The sequence below is a fragment of the Atheta coriaria genome, unplaced genomic scaffold (genome assembly GCF_025399875.1).
Source record: "Atheta coriaria isolate IRGN ID8LTWV9N9 unplaced genomic scaffold, Caltech_Dcor_3.1 hic_scaffold_7_pilon, whole genome shotgun sequence".
In the NCBI taxonomy this organism is placed as follows: Eukaryota; Metazoa; Arthropoda; class Insecta; order Coleoptera; family Staphylinidae; genus Dalotia; species Dalotia coriaria.
Window position 1 is genome coordinate 8,853,251 of NW_027045449.1, and position 24,980 is coordinate 8,878,230.

General features: G+C 37.9%; 4 protein-coding genes and 5 non-coding genes across 9 annotated transcripts in view; 7 read left to right on the top strand and 2 right to left on the bottom strand.

Moving 5' to 3' along the window:
- Positions 1-16,017, top strand: part of LOC135795812 (uncharacterized) — a 50,668-nt gene extending 34,651 nt beyond the window's left edge. The window contains 2 exon segments of the mRNA XM_065307604.1: positions 14,080-14,225; positions 15,934-16,017. Coding sequence (XP_065163676.1) covers positions 14,080-14,225; positions 15,934-16,002 — 215 coding nt within the window. The 3' untranslated portion in view covers positions 16,003-16,017.
- On the top strand, positions 446-537 carry TRNAY-GUA (transfer RNA tyrosine (anticodon GUA)). The gene is given in 2 exon segments: positions 446-482; positions 502-537. It is a non-coding gene; the product is annotated as a tRNA-Tyr (tRNA).
- TRNAY-GUA (transfer RNA tyrosine (anticodon GUA)) lies at positions 906-997 on the top strand. The gene is given in 2 exon segments: positions 906-942; positions 962-997. It is a non-coding gene; the product is annotated as a tRNA-Tyr (tRNA).
- Positions 2,567-2,657, top strand: TRNAY-GUA (transfer RNA tyrosine (anticodon GUA)). Its single transcript is given in 2 exon segments — positions 2,567-2,603; positions 2,622-2,657. It is a non-coding gene; the product is annotated as a tRNA-Tyr (tRNA).
- Positions 5,747-5,838, top strand: TRNAY-GUA (transfer RNA tyrosine (anticodon GUA)). Its single transcript is given in 2 exon segments — positions 5,747-5,783; positions 5,803-5,838. It is a non-coding gene; the product is annotated as a tRNA-Tyr (tRNA).
- Positions 6,783-6,874, top strand: TRNAY-GUA (transfer RNA tyrosine (anticodon GUA)). Its single transcript is given in 2 exon segments — positions 6,783-6,819; positions 6,839-6,874. It is a non-coding gene; the product is annotated as a tRNA-Tyr (tRNA).
- On the bottom strand, positions 6,909-8,762 carry LOC135795806 (uncharacterized). Its single transcript, XM_065307594.1, has 2 exons — positions 7,545-8,762; positions 6,909-7,431 (listed from the first exon to the last, which is right to left on the bottom strand). Exons 1-2 carry the CDS (start codon positions 8,609-8,611, stop codon positions 7,278-7,280), a joined length of 1,221 nt encoding a protein of 406 aa, XP_065163666.1. The 5' UTR covers positions 8,612-8,762; the 3' UTR covers positions 6,909-7,277.
- Positions 16,018-16,105: 88 nt separating the features above from the next.
- The window catches only part of LOC135795523 (coiled-coil domain-containing protein CG32809), a gene marked incomplete at its 5' end in the record, with an annotated part of 29,016 nt that continues 20,141 nt past the window's right edge, over positions 16,106-24,980 (top strand). Inside the window, one exon of the mRNA XM_065307231.1 lies at positions 16,106-16,303. Within this exon, the coding sequence (XP_065163303.1) occupies positions 16,106-16,303 (198 nt within the window). The remainder of the gene's footprint in view (positions 16,304-24,980) is intronic.
- Positions 16,327-21,831, bottom strand: LOC135795805 (uncharacterized). The gene is given in 6 exon segments (XM_065307592.1): positions 16,327-17,055; positions 17,058-17,706; positions 17,762-17,976; positions 19,158-19,334; positions 19,337-19,609; positions 21,721-21,831. Coding segments are annotated over 5 exon segments (1,668 nt in total). The 5' UTR covers positions 19,524-19,609; positions 21,721-21,831; the 3' UTR covers positions 16,327-16,615.

Here is a 24,980-nt window from a genome sequence, read left to right on the forward strand (position 1 = left end):
AAATTGATTAACTCCATCAAAGATATACTTGATGAAAAGATTCTTGGCGGTAATAAAGCCTCAAATTCAGTTTTGAAAAGTCGATCCAACTATCTATCCATCGTAAAGTTTCCGGCGTTGGTGGCCGCTATCATGCGGTATGTAATAGCCTGCTAATTGAAACTACTTGCTGGTAGCTGAGCTGCTACTTGCTGCTCGAGTAACCCAGCGCGAGCCCAGCCGACCGAGAGTCAATTATTTAAGAACTTTCACCAAACTTGTTGGATCTCCCTCTACCAACTGACTCAAAACCAGGCTTTGTATTCGTATTCTTGTCTGGCAGTACAGGCGACGAAACTGTATCTCATTCTACTACTCTGGTAGATTTAGCAGGAGTATAATTTTGATCTACTTTCGCTTGAAATTTTTGGGCTGTGCTCTCGGTGCATTCATAAGTTTGCAACAACCTTCGATAGCTCAGTTGGTAGAGCGGTGGACTGTAGAATTGTAAAAATTATGGGCATCCATAGGTCACTGGTTCAAATCCGGTTCGAAGGAAACTTTTTGAGTTTTCTTTTGTGAAAAAATTAAGAATTTAAAATTTAATTGTATTTTTTGCTTGGAATTATCTTGGATTGCTTTTTATGGCAATTTTATTCTTAAATATTATCACACAAGTTTTAAAAATGTTAAAGAGTGACATTGAGGAGCTAAGTTTGTACGGGAAATCAATCATAGTCATATAGTTATATATTTCATCGTAAGATGGCGCTAATATTCACTTATTTGCATTAAATTCGCGGAAGGTGACACCTGGGCCTTTGCTAGCTCAACGCGTAATCTCTAGTTGAAGGCTAGCGCAGGTAAAGATCAACTGTTCATAAAAGAATTATATCGTTTTATTTTCGACTCGATATGTATAACAACCTTCGATAGCTCAGTTGGTAGAGCGGTGGACTGTAGAATTATAAAAATCGTAGACATCCATAGGTCACTGGTTCAAATCCGGTTCGAAGGAAACCTTTTTTCCATTTTGTTGCTCAATTTCCTCCGCTTTAATAACTTAATAAATTCCCTTTTATTGAATTTACTGATTTTTCCATTACAAGTAATTTCCGGCCGAAAGGTAAAACATATTAATGTCCAACGAGGGTCATTTCCCCAGCACCCCTTCTGATATAATGTTTCTTATAATGCTCCAACCAGGTTCAACTCGCTACAACTATTAAAGACTCTAACGACTCCTGCGCGCTGCACCGAACTTTACAGAAATAATCTCTGCGCTGCTTTATGCCGACGCAAAGAACTTCCACTTCCGGCGGTACGTATGTCGCGTCGGGGGCTACTTTGCGGCTTCGCGACTCTTTCCGAATTGCCCCGTGCGTCTCATCGTGTTGAGTTACAATTTGCCCTTTCATTACGGCCAGCCGTGCACTTCCGTTGTGATCATTTTGTTCTTTTTCTTTATATTCTTTTACTCATTACTCGTACGTTTTACTTTAGAGTTTTGCAGGTTCAGCAAGTTCTAGTTTTTTTGCAACTCAGCAAATTACTTTTCGAAAAAAAAAATAACAAAAAAGAATTAATCCCTACTAATATTATAAATGCGAAAGTGTTGATGTTTGTTACACTTTCACGCAAAAACTACTTAAGCTATCATCATGAAAATTTGTACACATATTCTTAGTGGTCCCCGAATGGTTATAGGCTACTTTTTATTTAATAAAAAAAATTATTTTTTAAATAAAATAAAGAAATTGTTTAGCCAATAATACCTCTGCATCTGGCTATTTGACTACATTAACGCCATCTAGCATTCCAGCAATGAAGCTCAAACCTAAGTACTATAGTACCATCACACTGTATTATCACACTGTATTACCGACAGCTACGTCAACATCAAATCCAATTGACTACACTATGGAGACAGTACACTATACTTCCATAGACTATACTTTCAGCCATTTTAAACTTCCCGCCATTCTACTTCATTGTTACTTCTTCTGTGACTACAGACGCGTACGGAAGCAACTTCATTATTTTAGACATTCGCGAGCGAAGCCAAGGGTTGAAGCTAGTAAGAAATAAACCAAAATCACTCTTCTAATATTTTCCATGTTTATTTTACTTCCGAGATGAAATATGTACTGAAAATGTATGTCAAGTTATCATCCCTGCGTGTTGGGAGCAAATTCGTGGTTTTGAATTTACGAGTGTGTAATACTTTTGCGTTTATGAATCCGAGAATTCCGCGTAAAGTAATGGCGCCCCAAAGTAATAACACCGCCCCGGAGCGCAAAGCCGTCGCTAGTGAAACACCCACGCACCGACGGTCGCGGTGATCCGGTGATGAAATAGTGTTTGGGGATTTCTCTCCCTACGCAGTGCAAACATGTTTGGCAATTCGTCTTAAACTTTAAATACTCAAAACGTCAAAATATCTACATAACACCAACATACTCGTAAAATACTAATTTTTTATTATTTTAATGTTTTTAGTCTTCACTTACCTGATTTTTGAAGAATTGGTGATTACTTTCTTTTGGTATGTTGTTAGTGCCAAAAAATGTTAAAGTATCAACAACAACCTTCGATAGCTCAGTTGGTAGAGCGGTGGACTGTAGAATTGTTAAATTGTGGGCATCCATAGGTCACTGGTTCAAATCCGGTTCGAAGGAAACTTTTTAATTTGTTAATGTTTTTTTGCTGTGAATTTCACTGCCAAAAACATCAATTTTCTATTTTTCATTATTTGATTTACGTCAAAAACATGTTTTGTGTTGGGGTCTATTGTTTTGACAATTGTAAACATCGACTGTTACAAAATATTGATTTTCTTCTAAACCATTGAATGAATTTTGATACATTTTTATATAGAGGTAGATTAGACCTTTGAGAAGGACATGAGTTACTGTTTTCCGCGGAAATGTACCTTATACCTTATAAAATAATTGATTAAAGTTTATATTACAAATCAATTAATCTAGTTGAATATTTCAACGCGAGATGTCGCTAAGATGCACTAATTCCCATTAAATCAAGTTTTACATGTGGTAGTGAAGAGTTACTTGTTGGTGTTAGTGAATGCACATACAGTTCATGTCCCCGTGTGAACCCACATAATACATATTACTGATACACATAACTTTCTGCATGCTTTCTTTGACCCTTGTCCTTGATAACGTAATTTCGCACCCGATATCGATTTGCATTCCGCGTAGTGCGATTGTGACACATTGTATGCCCGCAGATTGTGTGATTGCACGCTGCACACACACCCACACACCACACACATCGAGAGAGTAATACTCGAAGTGCGTTTGCCCTTCGCGTCGCGACGCCGTGTGCAGGCCGCGTGCGCTGTGCGCCGCCAGCCCGCAATCATCGACTCGCGCCGCGACGCGCCGTCTCTCTCGCCGTCGCGGCGTGCATATCGGAGGCGCGCGTCGCGACGCCGCCGCCACCGGCACACGGCGCTTACTCATCCGGCCGTGTGCGCCGAGAATATCGTATTTTAGCGTCGCCGCTGTTAGTCGTTTGTCGCCGGGGACGCGACGCGAGTCGGCAAAGGCATTCGCACCGCGTGTTGTATAAATACACCCCGGTAATAATTTAATACGCATATTAAAAGCAATAATAAAAATTACACAAACAGTAATTAATTATGATAATGTGTTTACTTAACTAGTAATATAATTAGTATAAATATAAAAATACAGTCGGTTGAATTTCACCCTTGAAGAGTAAAAAAAAAAATTGAAATTTGATCTGTGGATTAACAAGTGCCCGACAAGTGAGTTAAAGTAAAAGTAAATTTTGTGACTCAATACTCCCCTCACGGATTATGTAATTAATACTTAGACAAAGGTAAATAATGGTTATTTTTTTAAATAAAAAATCAATTTAATTCGTTAAATTGTGCTGAACTAAACCGAAATGAAATGAAATGAACCGAACTCAAGCTTAACTAAAAATGGTTTTGTCGTTGTCGTTGTCGTTGATGGAGGCACAATGCGAAGAAAGTTACAATGCGTATAATCGCCCTGCATGGACAATAGGCTAGGATCGAAGCCAACGTGGTCGGTGTTCCATTTTCCTTTTCTATGAGTGAAAATGACGAAATTTAAAAATAGCATATATTGAATATTTTTTTGCTTCAAAAATTGCTTTTCAATTTATTCACGAAACATCTGCGTGCATTATTGATCAAAGTAATGCTTTTTACGATAAAGCTACTCGTACATACATACTCGTACATAGAGACAGTTTATTGGATACTTAAAGAAGTATCCAACATTTTCCTATACATAATCAATAACCTGACATTTGTGGTAATATAAAATGTATGAAAATGATGCATTTTTGGTGTTTCTAATACCATTATTACCCTGTTATCTGACTCTAATCATTCTATCTGAGGTGTTTTAATAAATGATGAATGCAATGATATTTCTAGCCCCGGTGCGGCGCGGAATGAAATTTATTCGTCTCGTGTTTGAATGCGCATTCATTGCGCGCCTACCCGGGAGTGGCAGTGAGCATAAAAATTCTTTCTTTCATATACGCTGTGTGTGCGTTATTGGAATTGTGATTCTCTGTGCTTCAGTTATTTCAGTCGCATTGAACTCCGCGTACGAGTACAATCGCACTACACACGCAGGAATCATTGTGCGTTTGGTGTGTTGTGTTGTGTTTGCCCCAAGTTGAGTTTGACATGATATTCATAAAATGTATGAGTTGGTTTCGGATTTTCGGCGTGCTTGCATGTTACATTGTGTCGTGAGTGGCGACGCAAATTCCAAGCTTTCCCAGTTATGATTTAATCGATTCGCGGGCTTTTTTTGGTATACAAAGTGGAGTTACCCTTGGAGTTGTTGGGGTTTTATCGTTTATCGCTTGTTAGGGTTTAAATAAAAATATATTTTATTATATTTCTACTTCTAAGCCAGTTTTCAAGGGTTTTAGACACAAAAAGTGGTATTTTAAATACGGGGAGTCAAAGCTGTGACTAAAGTACTTTAGTCACGGGTTTTAGTCACGGGATGGAGTTTGCGCCTGCGCATTTGTCTACAGTGCAGCACAAAACCATATAAAATGCCATTCGTCGTCAGTTTTAATATACTATTTCTCTTTGAACCAAAAAATTAATTTTAAAGCCTTTAATTCAGCTTATATAAGTAGTTTTCCATGTTGAGGTTGGCGTAAAAATTTGCTTGAAAATTCCAATGTATTCACGGATTAACTTTTTTAAATTGCGCGCCTTATACTCTACTCCTTTCAGGATTTCAGAATCACTTTGCGCTTCTACGAGTATATATATATATATATTGTATCAGTATCAGTATCCCTTGGTGCCTTGCCCTTTTCGCAAATTCTTTTCTAAGACCTTTTTAAGATGCGCCTTTTATTCAGTTAACTACAGTCTACAGTTAAATGTTTCATGCAAACGGCGACAAATTCAAGCAAAACTCTCTTAGGTGCTGGTATTTTCGCACTTTTCCTTAGCCCTGTTGTAGATTATGGGTCAAAAGGCTGCGCGCTGGAGATTGAATACATTCCAGACCTTCGAGGCTTTGGATATTTGCATAAATAATCAAGTTATATCTACAATTTGCATGCCAATACGCCTGACCTCATTGGGATATTGTACTGCGCTGTTCACTTGGTTAATCAGAGCGTAATTTTGGTTTTGATTATGGCGTATTACAAGCAAATTTGGTGAAAGGAATCGATGGCTATCTCTTTAAATATTACGACTTGCTTTCAACCTTCGATAGCTCAGTTGGTAGAGCGGTGGACTGTAGAATTATTAAAATTGTGGACATCCATAGGTCACTGGTTCAAATCCGGTTCGAAGGAAACTTTTTGAGTTTTCTTTTCTCAAAATATTAGGAATTTACTATTTAATTGTATTTTTTGCTTGTAATTATAGACTAAGAGCCCGTGACGGCCTGACTTTCGTCATTTTAGGAAAGCTGAAATTTTGTCCATGTGTTTCTCCAACACAGGTAAGAACGATCCCCAATTATGAAACCTGGATCGTGGTTCCTTTGGCAGTTAACAGCTAACAAAGATGTACACTTGATGACCTATGTTTCGTTATTTTAACAAACTCCATTTTTGCATATTTTGTTCGTAACATTATTATAACATGCGCTGCTCATTGCCAGATACCTGGTATGGTTCCAACCCTAGCCAGACACCCCTAAAGTATAATATTTTTTAACTTTTTTACTTTCGTTATATTAGGAAAGCTGAATTTGATACACATTATGCAGAGAACAATGAAATGTTACGAACAAAATATGCAAAAATGGAGTTTGCTACAATAACGAAACATAGGTCATCAAGTGTACATCTTTGTTAGCTGTTAACTGCCAAAGGAACCACGATCCAGGTTTCATAATTGGGGATCGTTCTTACCTGTGTTGGAGAAACACATGGACAAAATTTCATCTTTCCTAAAATGACGAAAGTCTGGCCGTCACTGGCTCTCGCTCTATTATCTTGGATTGCTTTTCATTGCGGTTTTATTCTTAAATATTATCGTACAAGTTTAAAAAATGTTAAAGAGTGACATAGTGGAGCTAAGTTTGTACGTGAAATCAATCATAGTCATATAGTTATATATTTTATCGTAAGATGGCGATAATATTCACTTATTTGCATTAAATTCGCGGAAGGTGACACCTGGGCCTTTGCTGCCTCAACGCGTAATCTCTAGTTGAAGGCTAGCGCAGGTAAAGATCAACTGTTCATAAAAGAATTGCATCGTTTTATTTTCTACTCGATATTTGTAACAACCTTCGATAGCTCAGTTGGTAGAGCGGTGGACTGTAGAATTATAAAAATCGTAGACATCCATAGGTCACTGGTTCAAATCCGGTTCGAAGGAAACCTTTTTCATGTTAAATTTGAAAAAATAAAAATTTTGTTTTAAGTTATCATATTTTTATTGATCTGACAGCACATTCGTTTTAAATAAGATGATCATTTGGAAATATCGACATTATTTTGGGAAACGATTCATGCGCACAGCCATGTGCACTCTTCTCCGCTCGAGTGGTAGGTAGCATAATGGATCAGGTGCTAAAGTGGCCGAAATGTATTCAACCGCACGAGCCATCGCTCCCTGCGTGCTCGATTGAAATTCAAATGCGTCAACTGCGCCAATCTCGATGATACCGCAGCACATGGCTGCACCAAGAGCACCGCCATCGCATTTTCTACAAAATGCCGAGTTCCTACCAATATATCCGCCATTTTCTCCTTTGTTCCAACATTCTTCTCTTCTTTATTTATTTCGCTTGTATGTCTCTTGAATTGGAACCATTATTGCTCAGCAGTTTACTGATGATGATCCTCGGTATCCGCGAGATATGCGGCGTGCTCTTGGCGTGCTGCTTCAAAAGGACTTCAGACGAATGCACTTCATGCTTGTCCATGGTATACCTGCAAAGTGGACAAATTTCATCATCATATTTTATTTTATTCATTGTAATCACTGTTGATGATTCTCTAGCGCAACATTTGTATGGCAACAAAATTTGAAATTGAATACGCACGGATCATCGTCCTGCGGGTCTGAGCTAGGCGTTAACGATGCCGCACTGTCAGATCGTGGGTCGCTGTGGTCGATAGCGTCCTGGAATATGTCTTTAGTGGGAATTTTGCTGCCACACAAACGCAGCTTCATCAATTTCTTGTTGTACATGTCGCGGACTGAGGTGGTTTTCAGAGAAGGTTGTTTGCTCTTACTGAGTTTGAAGCGTGATGACTCCTTCTGAGCTGGTGGTGGTGGGGGTAGATGTGATGATTGTTTTACCGCTGATCGAGCAGGAGGTACCTTTGCATGGGACACATGGTGTGATTTATAGTTGACTCCGATACCTACATCAACAGTTGTGTAGGTTGCTCTTAAAAGATCCAGGATTTCTTCTTTTGTAAGTTTTTTAATATCCGGTTGGCGAATTGTTTGCGTTCCGAGATGTCTCTGCGACATGGATGCAATTGTTTGATCATACTGTGCCTGGGAGTCTGCCATAATAATGTCATGTTGGACTTCAGCCTCAATGGTCCTTATTCCATTACATTGTATTCCCCTGGTTACTCTTTTCACACGTTTTTTACCATCTGGGCAGTCTTTATGTTTCTTTTGATTTGCTTTCGAGGGTTTCTCATTAACAAGCCCTGAATTCATTATTTTCTCTACCAGGATACCATCGGAAGGTATTTCACCATCAATGGTGATATCTGATAGATTGATGTAGTCTCTTACTCTTCGATGTCTCAACTTGCGTTGTCTCGCCTGTTGAATCTGGTTGCTGCGAAGAGTATCATGTATTAAGAGCATACGTTGGATCATTTTGGTGACGGGTGGTTTCCGATCATACATGTTATTGGGGCTGTAGAGTTTGGCATTTTTTCGAGCAGCTACTGCATCCGTCAGTGGGTTTATCGGAGAGTCAAAATCACTAACTTTACAGAGGGAATTTGCTGCTTTGTGGTACACTTCGTACTGTTGACGTGGTTGGCGGAACACTCCACGCTGGGGCCGTGTGTAACTTTCTGTTATGATGGAATACCGCGATTGTTGACCCGGCCTCTCGGAGGGCGCAAATTTTGATTGCATTTTCTTTTCGGGTCAACATAAGAATTGAGTTTTTCCCACTAATACATTGCCTGATTTTATTGTTGGTTATTATACGTAGAATTTTAAATGTGCTCGAGTCGAGAGGTATCTATACTAAATTAATTTGTTGAATATTTGAAATTGTCAAAAAATAGGAATCTATCATCGTTGCCTTGGAAATTTTTGTTTTTTGTACTAAATTTTTGAATATTAGTAGAATATATTTAATTTTAAGTATCTGTGTGCTAAACTGCACTTTAACAACGTTTAGCGACGTGATAAAGTACTTTAGTCACAGTTTTAGCCATCCGTTATTAAAGTTCCCCTTTTTGTGTCTTAAAACCGTGAAAAAAAGTGGCGCTTTAAAGGTGGAAATATAAATATTTACTACAAACATTAAACTTGAACCTTTCATGATGTTTTCCAATAGATAAACCAAAAAGTCCATTAACATCTAATTTTAATGAAGATGAAAATTGGTTCCTTAAGTACCCGCAATCATGCAATGCGGTTTACCGCACAACTTGCACTTGCTGCTCAATTATTAACGAACCACTGCAAGCTTAACAATCAGACAATGAAACTTTCAACTGGTGGTTGATTGCTTCTCGGTTGGCAGTCGGGCCAATTGAATTATTAATTCACTTATCGACACCATCGGTGATTATTCGTACGTTGGCTTTTATTTATCCATAAAAAAAACGAAATTATAGCGCTTTCCCTAATGATAATAACGATGATATTCATAATCGTAAGCGTTGACAAACAAATTGATTGTTTCTGGGGAGAATCAGCAACTTGATTATAACTTTAGCCACTTGGGGAAGTGCAGAAAGCCGTGAAAGTCAAAATTCGGAAATTATGTGGAATGTACTCGTAGGAGACTTGTGTGAATTTCAATGTGTAGCAAACTGCAAACTTGTTGCCATCACAGGCCAAACTTTAGCAGAGTACTCGTATAAATCATGATATACTTAGTGTGATAATGTACATTGTGTTTTGGGACGTGGAGAGGAAACCACATCAAGAGGATTTTTAGTAAAATTAAGTTTGTTTATTATTACAAACTTTGATAGTGTAAATAATTGTATATTTAGTATCAAGTGGCTAAACTGGAGTTTTAGTCACGAGTGTTTAATCAATCGAGTGTTTAATAACGTTTAGCCATATGATGCTTACGATATTTCTCCTTGTGCTACACCGTAGGCAACTGCGCATGCGCAAGCTCCACCCCGTGACTAAAACCCGTGACTAAAGTACTTTAGTCACGTCTTTGGCTGTCCGTGTATAAAAGTGTGCGCTTTAAAAGTGTGAAATAGAAAAAGTAAATTACTGATAAACATTTACTACACTATTTTATATTTCTGAAGAAGAGTACTTCCTTGTAGCTTCTATTCTTGATGATTCACTGTTTACACTTTTACGTTTACGTTTACATCAAACTCTTAACGATTCTGTTTTCAATCTTGAATCCTCCACTCAGAAGCCGAAACTGAAGGAATTCCATCTCGATACAACTCATGAAATCTTTCCTTTTACACTTCGGGATTAGTTCGATTGCGAGCGCGGCTGTTTGTGGTTCGATATTGCGTCCCGAAGTTATAATCATTTTCGCTGTCGCGGTAGTTATAGTTGTTGATTGAGTCTTTGATTCGCAATTGGATCGACTCGGTGGAAGTGAGTGAATGAGTGAATCATGACCATCGGGTCGGATTTTCGCCGGCTGCGTGAGCGCAGTGAACGATTTGCGCGCGGCGTTTGGATATTGCTCTTCTCGCAGCGAAAGCTGCCGGATTATATTGGTAATAATGGCGCGGGCGATTTTACGACCTGATGGGCACTCGGCGCGCATTTGCATCGGTTTATTGCGATTGATGCATTAACGACTTTGCGCGCCGAACCAACTAAATTTCAACTAAACCAATTAAATTTGCAACAACTTACTGACTCCAACAAACAAATCGAGTTATTTATTTATTTAATGGATTGGATTTAAATTTAAATTTAAATTTAGTTTTTTGTAAGTTGAAGAAAAAAATGAAAGAAAATCAATTAAAAGCGTGAATTGTCTTTGTTCTAATCGGCGGTGGTCGCTGAGTGCGGGTTAATTGATTTAAGTTCGTTTTACTGCTTTTAATTGGAATGCATCACTCTGGTAACGACGAATTTAATTAAACTTTCCTGCGCCTTTTGTTTTCTCAACTTTTTTCATCCAACTGTAGTAGGCATAGGCTTTTTCTACAGATATACGTATTCACAGCCAAAGCTTGATTACAATTCACAACAGTTTCAATACAACCGCGAAACACTTTCAAATTTTTTCAATATTTTTTAGCCACATCCATCAAAGTCCTTTTTATTGTTTTAAAACTCCTCCAAATAAAAAAAATGCATTTTTACTTTTTTTTTATTTATTCTTGGATAAATGTGGGAAGCGTCCTAATGCTTGAACTCAACGGTTTGTAAACTTGCGTCGGGTGCGATTACACGGCCTGGGACCGAGGCTAATGGCATCGATGTTTAGATTATACTCGTTTCTTTTAAACGCTCGTTCCGATCCGGTGCGGGCGTTTTCCAAGCGTGCAAACATTGTTATCTTTCAGTATGGTCCTGGGAGCAATTAATGATGCTGCAAATAAAGAAATTACGAACTATAGTGGTTTGAATTTGTGTGTTATGGAGTGGACACAAAATAAAACACGTTTTTATGTAAACATATTCGTTGGTTTGTTGGGGCAGTGCCTGTCAGTGGAGGAGAAGTGTTATCTGCGCAAGACTGGTATTTGTTATCGGTGTTAGCGCGCGTCACTCACGCTGCACCTCAGTGTGATCCGTGATTGATTCGTGTGCGCGTCGTGCGTTTCTTTAATTTTTAATTTTCGATTTTTGCGTTGAATTTCATTAAAATTGAAGATATTTAATGTTAATTAGTATGTGTAGTGTTTTTGTAATCATGTAAGTGTTTTATTTTTCGTATTAATTGAATATTTTAATATTTGCACATAAAAATCGGTTTCATGTATATTTTAACATGCATTTCATCGGTGAGACTACGCGTATTCCAGTCTTATCGCAGGCAGGCATTCTTATCTCTAAACAAAACTTGTTTTTAAGATTTATTTCGATACAAAACACTATTGGTATACATTCTAGAATATTTACATGTTTTGTTTTGAAATTTTATTTTATTTGGTTGAATTTTATTTTATTTTATTTTCAACTTGCGTTTTTAACGTTGAATTTCCATTGCATTTGATTGCACGCAAGTTATCTCCCTTTTTCTGTTGACAAGTGGATGGTTGGCAGGCGTTTGAGGTATGAAAGCTTTTCCTTGAGGTTCCGTCGTTTCGTTTCGTCCTTCTTTGCAATCTCTGACTGAGGGCGGCGTCTCGCCACTTCAAAACTCGTCCACATTCACCCAAAACGCCTCTTGGCATACGCGTATACGACGCTCTCATAGAAAATCAATTTAAATCTTTATACAGGGTGTTTACACAAAAACATTTATTAAAATTAAAAATATATTAAATTATATTTCATTGAAAACATAAATATTTACAAGTATTTAAATTTATTTTGATTAGAAATGAATTTAATTTTTGTGTGCATACTGTATAATGATAAACATTCTTTAACTTCCACCAGTAAAATTTCGCATCTCGCCGCTTGTCGCCCCCATCCTTAATTATATCAAGCAGGGCGGAATAGCATTCATCGTTCAATGATTCACTCGCGCGCAATATTGCGCCGCCAGCCGAATCGAGGAAATTGAGAAATCGATTTCCACGATTTGTATATTTAGCGACGGCAGCAAATTGCAGCCGCATGCGTTGGCGATTAAACGTCTTCGTCGGAGGCGCAACGTGCATCCATCATAAACTTCTACATAAAAACGCGTTTTTTTCATCTCACACATTAATTAAAACCCGTATAACTCCACAGAAAAAAAAAAAAAAGAAATTTCACACTGTAAATTTCGATGTTTGTATTGAGTATTGAAAGATTTCTTTCTTACACTTGATTCGTTTTCCAGTTCTAAGAACTACGAGAACGGCTATAATTAGTTTGGTTTATTTTTGTTTCTCGTAAATATCACAGAAGCAAATGTTAACCTGCTAACTAAATTGCATTGAACTTAAAATAAAAATCGTCGGTAGTAACACGCGAACAAAGCAAAAAGAAAAGAAACGAAATGGAATGGAATGCGAAATGTAAATGTAAAATAAAAGGTTGATGTCAAGCACTTGACTTTCCACTCGAGACATAAATATCTCGGCAATTAGGGAGCTCGTGCCGAAACGGCCGGCTCGAATTCAACCGCGCCCGGTCCGAGTATTTCGGTATTTCCGAACAGTGGAAATATCTTAATTAACATCAATTTCATTTAAGCAAATTTGCTCGGATCGGTTTAAATTAACAGCTACAGTTTTACAAAATAAACTTTTACCTATTTTTCATTTTTTCTTTTCTTTTTAAAAAATATTTTAGTTTTTAAATGAATTGTAACATGTGGCGTCACAGCGATCACGTGACAAGGTATTGGCGTTTTGGAACGAAATTTGAAACGCAATTTTAAAAACATGATTTTTAGGCTTTAAACATTTAAATGAGCATATTTGTATGTTGAAATAAATAGTAATTGCTTACATACAATGACTATTATTTTACAACATACTATATTACTCGGCTCAACTGTCCTAGTTTTTATTTATTTCTGGCTGAAAGCGAGTAACTACCGAAATCATGTAATGAAAATGAGGAACGCGCGAAGTAAACCCGCTTGGTGTGTGCGTTTTACACATCGCTGAACCAAAATAGTCGCATCATGGCTATTAATAGAGGTTGTGGTGCAAGTCGAGCAGGAAATCGTACTTGCCTCTGTGCAAATATTTATGTGACATGAGCACAACAACTAGTTTTACATTACATCAACCTTTTGTTTCATTTATGTAAAACTAGCTTTAACCCGCGGCTTCGCTCGCGAATATCTAAAATAATGAAGTCTGTAGTCACAGAAGAAATAACAATGAAGTAGAATGGCGGGAAGTTTAAAATGGCTGAAAGTATAGTCTATGGAAGTATAGTGAACAGTCTCCATAGTGTAGTCAATTGGATTTGATGTTGACGTAGCTGTCGGTAATACAGTGTGATACAGTGTGATGGTACTATAGTACTTAGGTTTGAGCTTCATTGCTGGAATGCTAGATGGCGTTAAAGTAGTCAAATAGCCAGATGCAGAGGTATTATTGGCTAAACAATTTCTTTATTTTATTTAAAAAATAATTTTTTTATTAAATAAAAAGTAGCCTATAACCATTCGGGGACCACTAAGAATATGTGTACAAATTTTCATGATGATCGGTTAAGTAGTTTTTGCGTGAAAGTGTAACAAACATCAAGACTTTCGCATTTATAATATTAGTAGGGATATGCACAGTTTTCAACATTTGTGTATTTTTGAATTTCAGGTGGAAGAAGCGACACCGATGGCGACTTGAGATCGCGAAGCCGCAACAATCGCCGAGACGATCCACGCCGTCACACGCTCGCCGGCGAGCAGTACGGCACCATGTCCGGCCAGGGAGGACCTCTTTCACGCACCATGGATTTGGAGGTAATGTCCAGTTAACCCTTTCTATAATCACTCACAATGTGTACGCAAACGTGAGTTTAATCTACTATTGCGGGGAGGGTGTTTTAAATGCAAACCATCGCGTTTTGATGCAATCTAATTAAACCGATCTGATACGCTTGGATACCTTGCCCGGCAAAATAATTACAATTATCGATTGGTCAGGTTTCGGACGATCCCTTCACCCTTCTACCTTCTCCCAGCGGGTTTGAATCTACACTCTATGATTGCTTGCACGACTTGGACATACAGGGTGTTTATTCTTTAGAGATATCAATGATTTTTGCTTGCGTTATCATTTTGGTCAAAATAGAGTAATAAAACGTCAGTGCATGCCCAGGGGGAGGACAATGTATAATTCTCCAATTAGGGACTGTCGAATGTAACGTGTTTTGACACGCACTGCTGGTTTGGGTTCGGACAGAGTTTAAAATACAGAAAAATACAAAAATATTTCTGGGGAGCAGATGGTCAGTGTAATAATTGTCACCTAAGTATAACAGATAGTAGTTACACTAAAAGGTGATAATAGAGAAAGGAAAAAGTCAGTAATTCGATTTCCTCGCCATTTTCTTCCTGTTGAAATGAAAATAATTAGGTTAGGAATTTATCGTGTTAGTGTTTCCTTTTTGGTGGACAGTAGACTCATTCATTGATGAATGTTTCACTCACATTACACATAAATGACCGTACAAAATTTTATACAGGGTGTTATGCTACATTTTTACTTTTTATAATTAAAAAGTATTTTTCACGTGTTTTTTATGTTCAACTAAGTGTATAGTTGATAATATTAGGAGAATTTGATACCACTTGATGTTTTGATGTTTCGATGGTGCCTGTAGATGCGCCGATTCGAATATTCTGAAAATGTGGGTGGTTCCGAACAAAATAGATGCATTAAACAGTTTACAATTCCCAGCGGCTGAATGTGTGTCCGCACCGCTTGAGCGGCGTTCGCGTGTCGGTGCGTTATTAAGATAAACTGGCGAATGCGATGACATCATGCGACATCGGCTCGGTTTCGTCTGCCGAACGAGGAGGCGCGGACATTAATTAGCGCACATTTCACGCGCTCATTCTCCGTTGCGTTTGTTTCGTGCATTCAGTCGCGAAACGCCAATGCAACAAACAAAACACCGAAAATAAAATTATGTGGCACTTTTATTAAATTCCTGTATAAGCGTTTAATTCGCGCTTTAAATTCCTCAAAATATCTGGGAAATGAATATTGTAATGTTGTGCTAAGAGTAGAGTTAAAATGTCGGTGCAAAGTTTAATCTCGCTGCCGGGCAATTTGCAGCTGAAGATTTTCCCGGAGAGTTCGTTCACGAAAACAGCCACCGGCACGCGGCTGCGGAAAAAGGTGCGCTTCGAGTGCGACGAGCCTAAGAAAAGCTTTGAAACTATTCCGCTTGAGAATCCGGCAATTAGTGCTCCTAAATGTACAAACGAAGAAATTCAGAGTGAAAAAGTACAAGTCGTGCAAGTTAAACTTCTTCCGAATGTTCAACCTGAAACCATCCCGATTTTAATTCCTGTTAAACACAATAAAACTAACACAAATGATACCAAAGTGTGTGAATTATCGAAAGATGCAACAAAGGTGCGAAATAATGCTCCGATGCGTATCAGCACCGATCGTCCTCTTAATGTTAGGATTATGTTGCACGCTGCTCGCGATAATCAGCACATGAGCTCGTCGAGACTTCGCAAGGTAAAACCACCAACAGACCATGCAACATGTTTTTATTCTTGAATTTTTACCACTACATCTTCATGTATATACTCGTACAAATCTTGCATCCCCTCATCGTATTGGTCTTCATGTTCATCTGTATGCGCCATATTGTAACGAATATTTCAGATCACATCTGAGAGAAATCCGTGATCGGTCTGTACTGAGACTATTTGAGTCTGCGGATGTGACAGGAGGACTTCCAATGGCCGGAATCGGGATTGCCGGAGGTGCTGGCGTCCCGCATTTTGAAGATCCCAGCTACTTCTCCGAACCGGAATTTGACTCCGAGTATCAACATCAGCACATCCACAAGAGCAAGGTAAGCAATTTGAAAAATCAATATTTTTCGAAAATATATTAGTTATCTTTTCGTCACAACTATAAAAATATCATATATAAATACTATCTCTGCTTACAATCTAAAAAGAAGCACGTACACGTAAAAGTAAAATGAGTTAACAACCGAAACAATAATTTTTGTTTGTTCGTCATACGTTTACGCTGAATGAAACTAGAATGATTTTTGTGTTCTCGTGATTGACTGGTAACAATTGGTAACAATTCAAACCGGTAACATACTCTACTTTGATAGAAGTAGAAGTTTCCTGGTGTATTGTTCTTTGTGAATTACCTAAAACACTCGGCATTCCGTGTTGGCGGGTGTGTAGAGTGCGCCTGAGTAGAGCTTCTTGGCAACGCTCCTCCAGCTGATGACTAGCGCCTTTGAGAAGGGTTCCGGGTCGCAGCCAGAGCAAACGCTCATCACGGCCTTGACCTCCGCCTCCGCTGGTTCACGCTCTTCCATTTTCATTTGCTGCTGCAGCACGGGTTCGTTATCGCTGATGCCAGCAAGACCATCGAGTAGACTCTGGTCTAAACCTGCTAGGACACTGTCATCGATCAGTTGACCATTGGCCAGGACCAATTCACGTTTTGTTTTATCTGTTTGGCGTCTGTTGCGTTTGTTCTGACGCTTGAAAAGATTATGATTGTCATCAGAGGCAGGTGCGCTTGCTTCCGCATGGTTGATGAGACCACTATTCAAAAGGGGACGTCCCCAAACGTGAATGTTTGCTGGGAGTAAGAGGATAAGTCATTTTGGTTCTGGGAGGTAGGCAGGAACAAAGATTGTGATTGTGTATTGTAATCCTGTGGAATAGGTTGGGGTGCTGGTGGTTGAGGAGCAGTTTGAGATGAAATACTATAAGATGGCTGAGGTTGGATCCCGAAGGCATTTTGTGGAGCTGGTTGACCAACACCAAAGGTTTGTGGCCTTTGGTCAGGTTGAGCTGATTGGGTCAATTGCTGCGTGACGAACGATGGCGCAAATTGTCCATTTAAATACTGCGATTGGAATTGCTGACCTTGGATGAGTTGCGGTTGTTGTTGTGCAGCAATGTTCAACGCCGCGCCGGGGTCAAGTTGTCCTCCGGTGATCAAAGGATGAGAGGGTTGTGTTGGGCGAGCGGTGGTGACCGGGGCTGCGGTGGTTGTAATTTCGGCGCCATTGTGATCGTAGTGATGCGCGTGGTGATGCTTGTGGTCCTTGTGTGCTTTGCCGGCGGTGAGCGCAACTTTGTACAATTGCAACATGGTGAATTCACCCAACATGCCTCCGGCGCCCTTGGGCGCTTCGTAACCTTCTTGGAATCCTCCGCCGAGTTGACTTTGTTCTTGCCCGGTGATTGCAATACCTCCTCCTTTGATGGTATGACCAACCAACTGGAAATTAATTTATTTTTAGTAAAATTTTTTTTTGAAAAAATGAATTGATTACTCTGTTGTGGAAGCCACGTCCGACACGTTCAGCGTTCACCCAGATCTGCCATTCACCAGTCTTGCCGTTCCAGCTTTGACACGTGTGATACCATTTATTCAATCGCAGCGGGTAGTTGAGGCGATAGAGCGTGTGGCCATTGACGGACATACTGTAATAGCTGGAGCGCATCGAGTTGGAGACCCAGGAGACGATCGCCTTCGGTTGTCCGTCGACTGCAAGCGAAAATCGATCATCAGCTTTTTTTGACACATCAATTTGTTCCGCAATTCCATTAAACGCAGATAATGTCTAACATGTGGCCTAAATAGATTTCTACCGCTGGTATTCCGCGTGCGTTCATGCTCGAGCGACCCACACACAATTAGACGACGATAAATTTCAACAATTTCGCCCATATCAGGCGCGGTGAAATTCTTCTCGAAATAGTTTCCACTTGATGTGATATAAAATCCGCCGTGCGCGCAGACAAAGCTTAATTCGATGAGCGTTTCGTCATATGCTGCGCAGCCAAGCCGGTTAGAAAATATCGCATCAGAATGCAGCCGCTTTAAACTCAAATTTGATTACTATCCGGTGTAATGAAAGTAAAACCAGTTCACGTGTAAATATTAAATAATACAAGTGTTTGAAAATTTATCAGATTAATCTTTTAATATTTTATAAACACTCTGTATATTTATATATATATATAAAAATTTAATGTGTAGGAAAAAATCGAGTCACGTTTGATCTAGAATCTAGATGAAAGCAAAAGTTTCGGGTCTTGACTTGTGTTTAGCACCTACGAAACTTTCAAAATTGTCATTTCTAATTAATCTCTGGGTCTCGACTGTGGCTGCGGCTGCGGCTGCACGCTAACGAAGATATAACCGTGCGATACCGCGTGCGTGTGTAACAAACACTTTCCTTATCCTAGCGTTGATCGCGCGCTTTTTGCTCCTATTCGAAATCACAACCGTCTCAACCTTAATTGCCGTGCGTAATTATTACGCCAGAATTCGTTAAAACGACATAGGATTTCAAAATTCTTACGTAATACTAAAATTTCATATCGTGAGCAATTAATAACCATTGACACAACCAAAAACGTCCTCGAAATTTTATTTATCAACTTCCATCTTTAAAAGCTAGTTTTTCAAGGTTTTGAGACGCAGAAAGTTGTACTTTAAACACGGACGACTAAGGTCGTGACTAAAATACTTTAGTCACGGGTTTTTCGAATTTTGAAGATTTAAAATGGAAAAGTTCTAATAAAAAACCGTCATGTGGAAAATCATAAGCATCACGTGACTAAACATTATTAAACACTCGATTGATTAAACACTCGTGACTAAAACTCCAGTTTAGCCATTTGTTACTTAATATTTTTACTATTTTTAAATTTATTACTCACCAGCATAAGAAAACAGTGGATGATCATTGCTGTGATTGAGGAATTTATTCCAGAAGCACAACGTGAACTCTTTCAAATCAGGCACGTCGGTTTTATACTGGACGTATTGAAAATACAAATCCTGATTGAATCCAACTTTGTATAAATCACACTGACCGCCAGGGTATGCGGAGCTGGCGGCTGATATTGCTGGGCGACAAGACTAGAGAAGGTGTGTGATGGCGCCGCTGGTTGATAATGTTGATAAGATGATGATAACGAATCATCCTGACTGCCTCCGTGTGGTCCTAATAATGGATGCCAGTTGTTCACATCCTGCGCGACTGCAATGCATGGCAATACTATGGCTAACACTGCGCTCAACATTTTGAGTCTTTTTGTTTTTGATTCTCCAAGTGTAGTAGTTCCTCGATTTTGCTCGGTTGGTTAGTGTCCACTTTCAATATGACATTCTGTAAGCAGAAAAATCAACTTTCACAATGTTTTCCATGATTAATCGTTGGTAAAATCGGTAAAAATCGGTGAATAATGAAAGGAAAATTATTTTCCATGATTACAAGCGTGAACACATTCACACTCGCTGTCCATAACGGAAGTTATGCACAACAGCGTTAAATATAGCCTTACGTGTGTTGATGTAAACACCAGATAAGGTTTCACACGAAAAATATTACCGACGATGATTAGCAAGTAAATTGTATGAAATTGTCGATCATTTTACGCGCGAACCGGCCACTCGGAAATGTTTGCGGATTTAGTAAATTCAAAATAGGAATATTATCAATATACTTTCTTTCCGAGGTTGCAAATCACTGGTTACGCCGGCTGCGAGATGAAAGAAGTGATTAACTTTACTGTTTACGATTATTAAATAATATTTCGCTCGGGGTAATTTACGCGTTCGTCTAAATCAGCTAATTTTACGAGCAGAAATAATTATTTTAACTGATTTGCTCGGTTGTAGATAATAGATAGTTATTTGTGCTGCAATTTTGACATGCAACGCGAACGTTTTGCGCAAGGCTTTGAAATCAATTTGTTTTTCAGTGTGTGTTGCATATCTGACAGGTGATCTTCAAAAGTTTATTACGTAATGCACAAAATCAGATAAATCGTAAATCATTAAAATAATTTGTTTGGTTTTTAACTTTTTTTTACCAATTTTTATTTTTTAATAGTTTTTTGTTGTGGAGAAATAATTTTTGATGTTAAAAGTTATGTTGCACACAAAATAACAATCAATTGAAGTTGTTAACTTGTTTTATTTGTGTTTGGAACACAAATTCAATCGAATTTCACGAAATATTTGCTTTATTGATGATTTTGTTTTACGATTTATTCATATACGCTGCACAAAATTTAATACCAATCATAAACAATAAACTAGTGAAATAGATCACGTTATTATGCGATTGTTATGTGAGCAAAACAACAAAAAATTGAATTTTTATTTGATTCAGCACTCAAACACACACGAAACACTTTCTATTCGTTTAAACTTCACGTTCACTTAATTTAATATTTGCTTTGGTTATTTGGCAGTCACACTTGTATTATTTAATTAATAATATTAACGATCGGATTTCGCTCACAGCGGATAGAAACTAACTAACTAAAATCACTTTTCAATTTTTTTTCGTTTTTTTTTGTTGCGTTTGGTTCCAGTTTGTTCGCAAATATTTACGCGCACGCTAACGAGGGATATCAAATTTCGTTTTCGACTGATTTCGAATCCGTCGCGAGCACTATTCGCGACCCGCGTTTCCGAACGGCTTTTGTAATCATCGCCGCTTTGATTTCCGCACTCATTCGCCAATCAAACACGGAAAAACCTATTTTGACAGACTAACGCACACACAAAATACATGCAACTCTCGTATTTTGACTATTATTGAATATATAATTTAATTGAATTTAATCATCAAAAGTCATAAACATTCATTAAGTTTCACTCTGGAATTAATAATTATTTATTAATATAAATTTCTGCCGTTGCGGTTTGATTTATTAATTATTTCATAAGCGTGAAATATATTTATTGAATTCAATTGAATTTCTGCAAGAGTTCAATATTTCTATCTAGACGTTCGTAACGCGATCGCATGAATAAAACGAATAAAAAGTTGTACACCGTGTTGCACTTGTAACGAGTTGTGGAGTTGAAGCAGTTGTTGCCTCTCGATTCAGAATTATATAACGTTCAATATATTTCTATCTAGACGTTCGTAACGCGATCGCATGAATAAAACGAATAAAAAGTTGTACACCGTGTTGCACTTGTAACGAGTTGTGGAGTTGAAGCAGTTGTTGCCTTCTCGATTCAGAATTATATAACGCACGCAATCGGAACGCTGTTACGCATAATTAAATAAACTCGCGTTTTTTTATTAAATCAGAGAAAAAATCTAATAAATAAATTATGTATTTATTTATTTTAATATTTTATAATTAAAAATTATTTTCTTTTTGTTTCAGGTGAGTTTTTTCGAATTTTTCCTATTTTTGATGATTCTACGTTTGGTGAGTGATTTTAAGTTGATAAAAAAATATGTAATGTACTCACACACGAACAAAGTATCCAAAAGCGTAATCAGTCACTTCCAACCAACACTCACCGGTGCCGTCGAAGAACTAACCGGCTTGAGCTCGCCGTCCGCACGTTATTACTTCCAGCTGGTGGTGAAGGCGCCCACCTTCCTTTTTTCTACTTCTTCGGCTGTACTAAAGCCTTTAGCTTCCTCTCATCGTCACGCCAGCACAACGCCGCTCACGTCCTTCTCTCTAAGTGGGAAATTGTAACATTACACAAAACACAACATTTTTGCCGTGCACTCAAGTACAAATCAAACGTACAAAATGCTTAAATATTAGACTTTCGCTTCATTTTGACTCTGCGTGAGAAAAACGTGTTTCTCATTGTATTAGTTAATTATTTAATTAATACACTCAACGAATCGTGATTTTAGAATGTTAGAATGTTTAGATTCGAACTATTTCTTAGTCTGCTTCGATTCGGTTTGTTTTGATTGATTAGTGATTAGTTCAGAGTGTCAACATTAATTAGAGGACCATTAGGATCCGTCCAATCGCTGTGATATACCCGGAGAGTGTCCGGAATATTAATCGAAGTCTGGCTCGCATCCTACGTGCCGCATGCACCTCTAATCCCATGTTTGTTGTTGCATTGATGAGGCTGTCGATAAGGAAACAGGGCTGGGTATTGGTAAACCATCAAACTCCTGAAATGCAAACTTGAGTGCTGAATCTAGGATTAAGCCCACTGTGAGCTAAGCTGTGATGAAGTCGTCTTGGTTTATCACGCATTATCGAATTTCAAATCCGCGCTGCGCTTGCAAATCCACATCGTGATTAATTATTAATCCGCGCGGTTTGCAATCACTGACTGATGAAAAGTTGCTTAATTAATATCTCTACATTTTCCATTATATTATGGATCAATTTGATTGATGATTCAAAAACAAAAATTTTCACTTATTTAAAATATTGCGGTTTTAACATGTTAATATTCACGGCTTGACACATGATTGTTGATTGAACACATGTTCATGATGTTATTGTTCATGGGTAATGGCTTGTGTTGTGTTGATGTTGACGTATCCTTAGAGCGAAGAGAATCAATTCACGACGGCGAGAATTGCGATGTTGATGTTGATGTCGCAATGATTATGCATTACTGATTTATAACTTGAGTCGTTTCTTTTACTATCGCTGTATTCATGCGACGACGGATTTAATCGGCGTGCTTTTGCGATGAATACGAACCGCACGCGTTGAGCCTATTGAAATCTTTACCTATTCACTAGATGGAAACGTGGTAGCTGGCATAATATACTTTGTTTACTGTTTACTATGTTTACAACATTTACATATTCGATTTCAACGCGATTTGCATTTACACGACTACATAACCTGGTATTTTAGCTACTAGCGATGTGTAGCGCCATCTACGAGTGAGTTTTATTACTAAAAACATGATATCTAACCTATAATCATAATTTTTGCATTGAAACATTGAAAAAATTGATTAATATTTATTTTTGTTAAACAATAGCGTGAGATATGAAAAAATAGCTCCAGGAGCTTTCATTTAAACGTAATTAAGCTGATTTAGATATAATCAAACGGCGTTTTTGTGCGGCACCTCGTTAGAAGTCATAATTGCGCCTCCACTTATGGAATCCGACCTTGAAAGACAAAAGAAACTGGCAACAATAACGCGCCTCTTGTGCTCGCGGATGATTAGTGATCGGTTTTTGTGCGCAGTCATACGTTTATACCGATGAAATACCAAGAAACTCGTACTCATGAATGAGATTGCGTGATCTAGATCCGTTTCACGACTTTACAATGTCAAAAATGTAATTTACTAATTTGCGCTGCGAGCCGGATTACAAAATAAGTTGAATTATTTTTTCAAATTGGAGATATATTAATGATTAAGTTTAATCGCAGCGCACAATCTGGTTGTAATTTTAAGGCATCATAGTAGGTTTTGGAATTTCATGGTTAACTTGCTGAATAATAAATATTTGCTGTTTTATAATTCGTTCGGTTTGCGATTGCGAATGTGTGCGTTGACGTGTCGAGTTCATTACCGACTTATCGGTGCGTATTTAATGAAACGCATAACTAATTGAACATGCATATTTTATATTTTGCACTAATTGAACACTAAATGCGTATGGTGAATGCTGGATTTATTTGAAAGGCTTTACCCGGTCGATAATTACACGGATTATTTATTTTTAGATTTTGCATTAAAATATTAAAATATTTTATAGTCAATTTGATAGGTTAGAATTTTGAAATATAGGCAACCAAGTAAACACGTTATGAATTTTTACGATTAATTTTAACGGTACCCTTGGAACAGATTAATTTTTGAAAGTGACTGGAAACTATTCATTTCCCGGGCGTTTGCACTCAATTTTCTTTATTAAAGCAGCGTGGAAATGTAAAAAGTTTGTGAAACTTGCCGAAAATACCAAGAAAAAGTCTCGAGCACAAAACTTTGTGTAATCATTCATCAATTCATGAAGGTCCACAATAAATTTCACAAACACTCGAAACTTTGAACATTACACTTTACGAGTATTTAATTTTTTAACTATTTTCTTCATTTATTTGTGTATAAAATATTTATTATCTCTCGACGGATAAAAAAATGATTGCGATACGAGTGATAAAACGAAATGGCAAAGAAAGTTATTCTAAACGTTTAGCATTTACCGTTTAATCGGTTGTTGTTGGTGCGTGGTGTGTGTCGGCCGCTTGCAAGTTGGAACAAAAGGCGATAAAACGCGGACATTAAATGAAATTAAGTGAAACGCGAAACAACGAATAAGAACGGCAGACGCTGGCGCGGAATACGGAAAGGCGCAATCGACAATCACATTAAATTGTAGCAATTTGCAATCTAGCTGAAAAACCCAATCAACACTATTTCATCCACAGCGCCATGTTTAAACGAAGAAACGTAATAAAATACATTTGACTTTGATGGAGTTCGATTCCATTACTATTTATATTACTATTTCTTCTTTTTTATGAAATACAAATAATCGCGTAAAACGTTTTGAATCGTTTATAATTTCTTGCATGGTTTTATAGTTACCTCATGCATATTAAATTTCTGCTTAATGCAAAACGCTTTCAATTGCAAACGAAACCGTTTTTATGCGCCAGGCATCCAAAGGAAACGTAAATAAAAAATGCGCCTAGTATTACAATAAAAGTAATAAGGTAATTGAATGAAATATGATAATCTACGCGCGGCGATAATCACACGACGTAAGAAAACAA

What these genes read in the sequence shown, in the direction of transcription:
- LOC135795806 (XM_065307594.1), bottom strand. Translation starts at nt 8,611, where the DNA reads ATGCAATCAAAATTTGCGCCCTCCGAGAGGCCGGGTCAACAATCGCGG. An exon ending in GACCCGCAGGACGATGATCC is followed by an intron (nt 7,432 to 7,544) that starts GTGCGTATTCAA and finishes TCCACTTTGCAG; the next exon opens with GTATACCATGGACAAGCATG.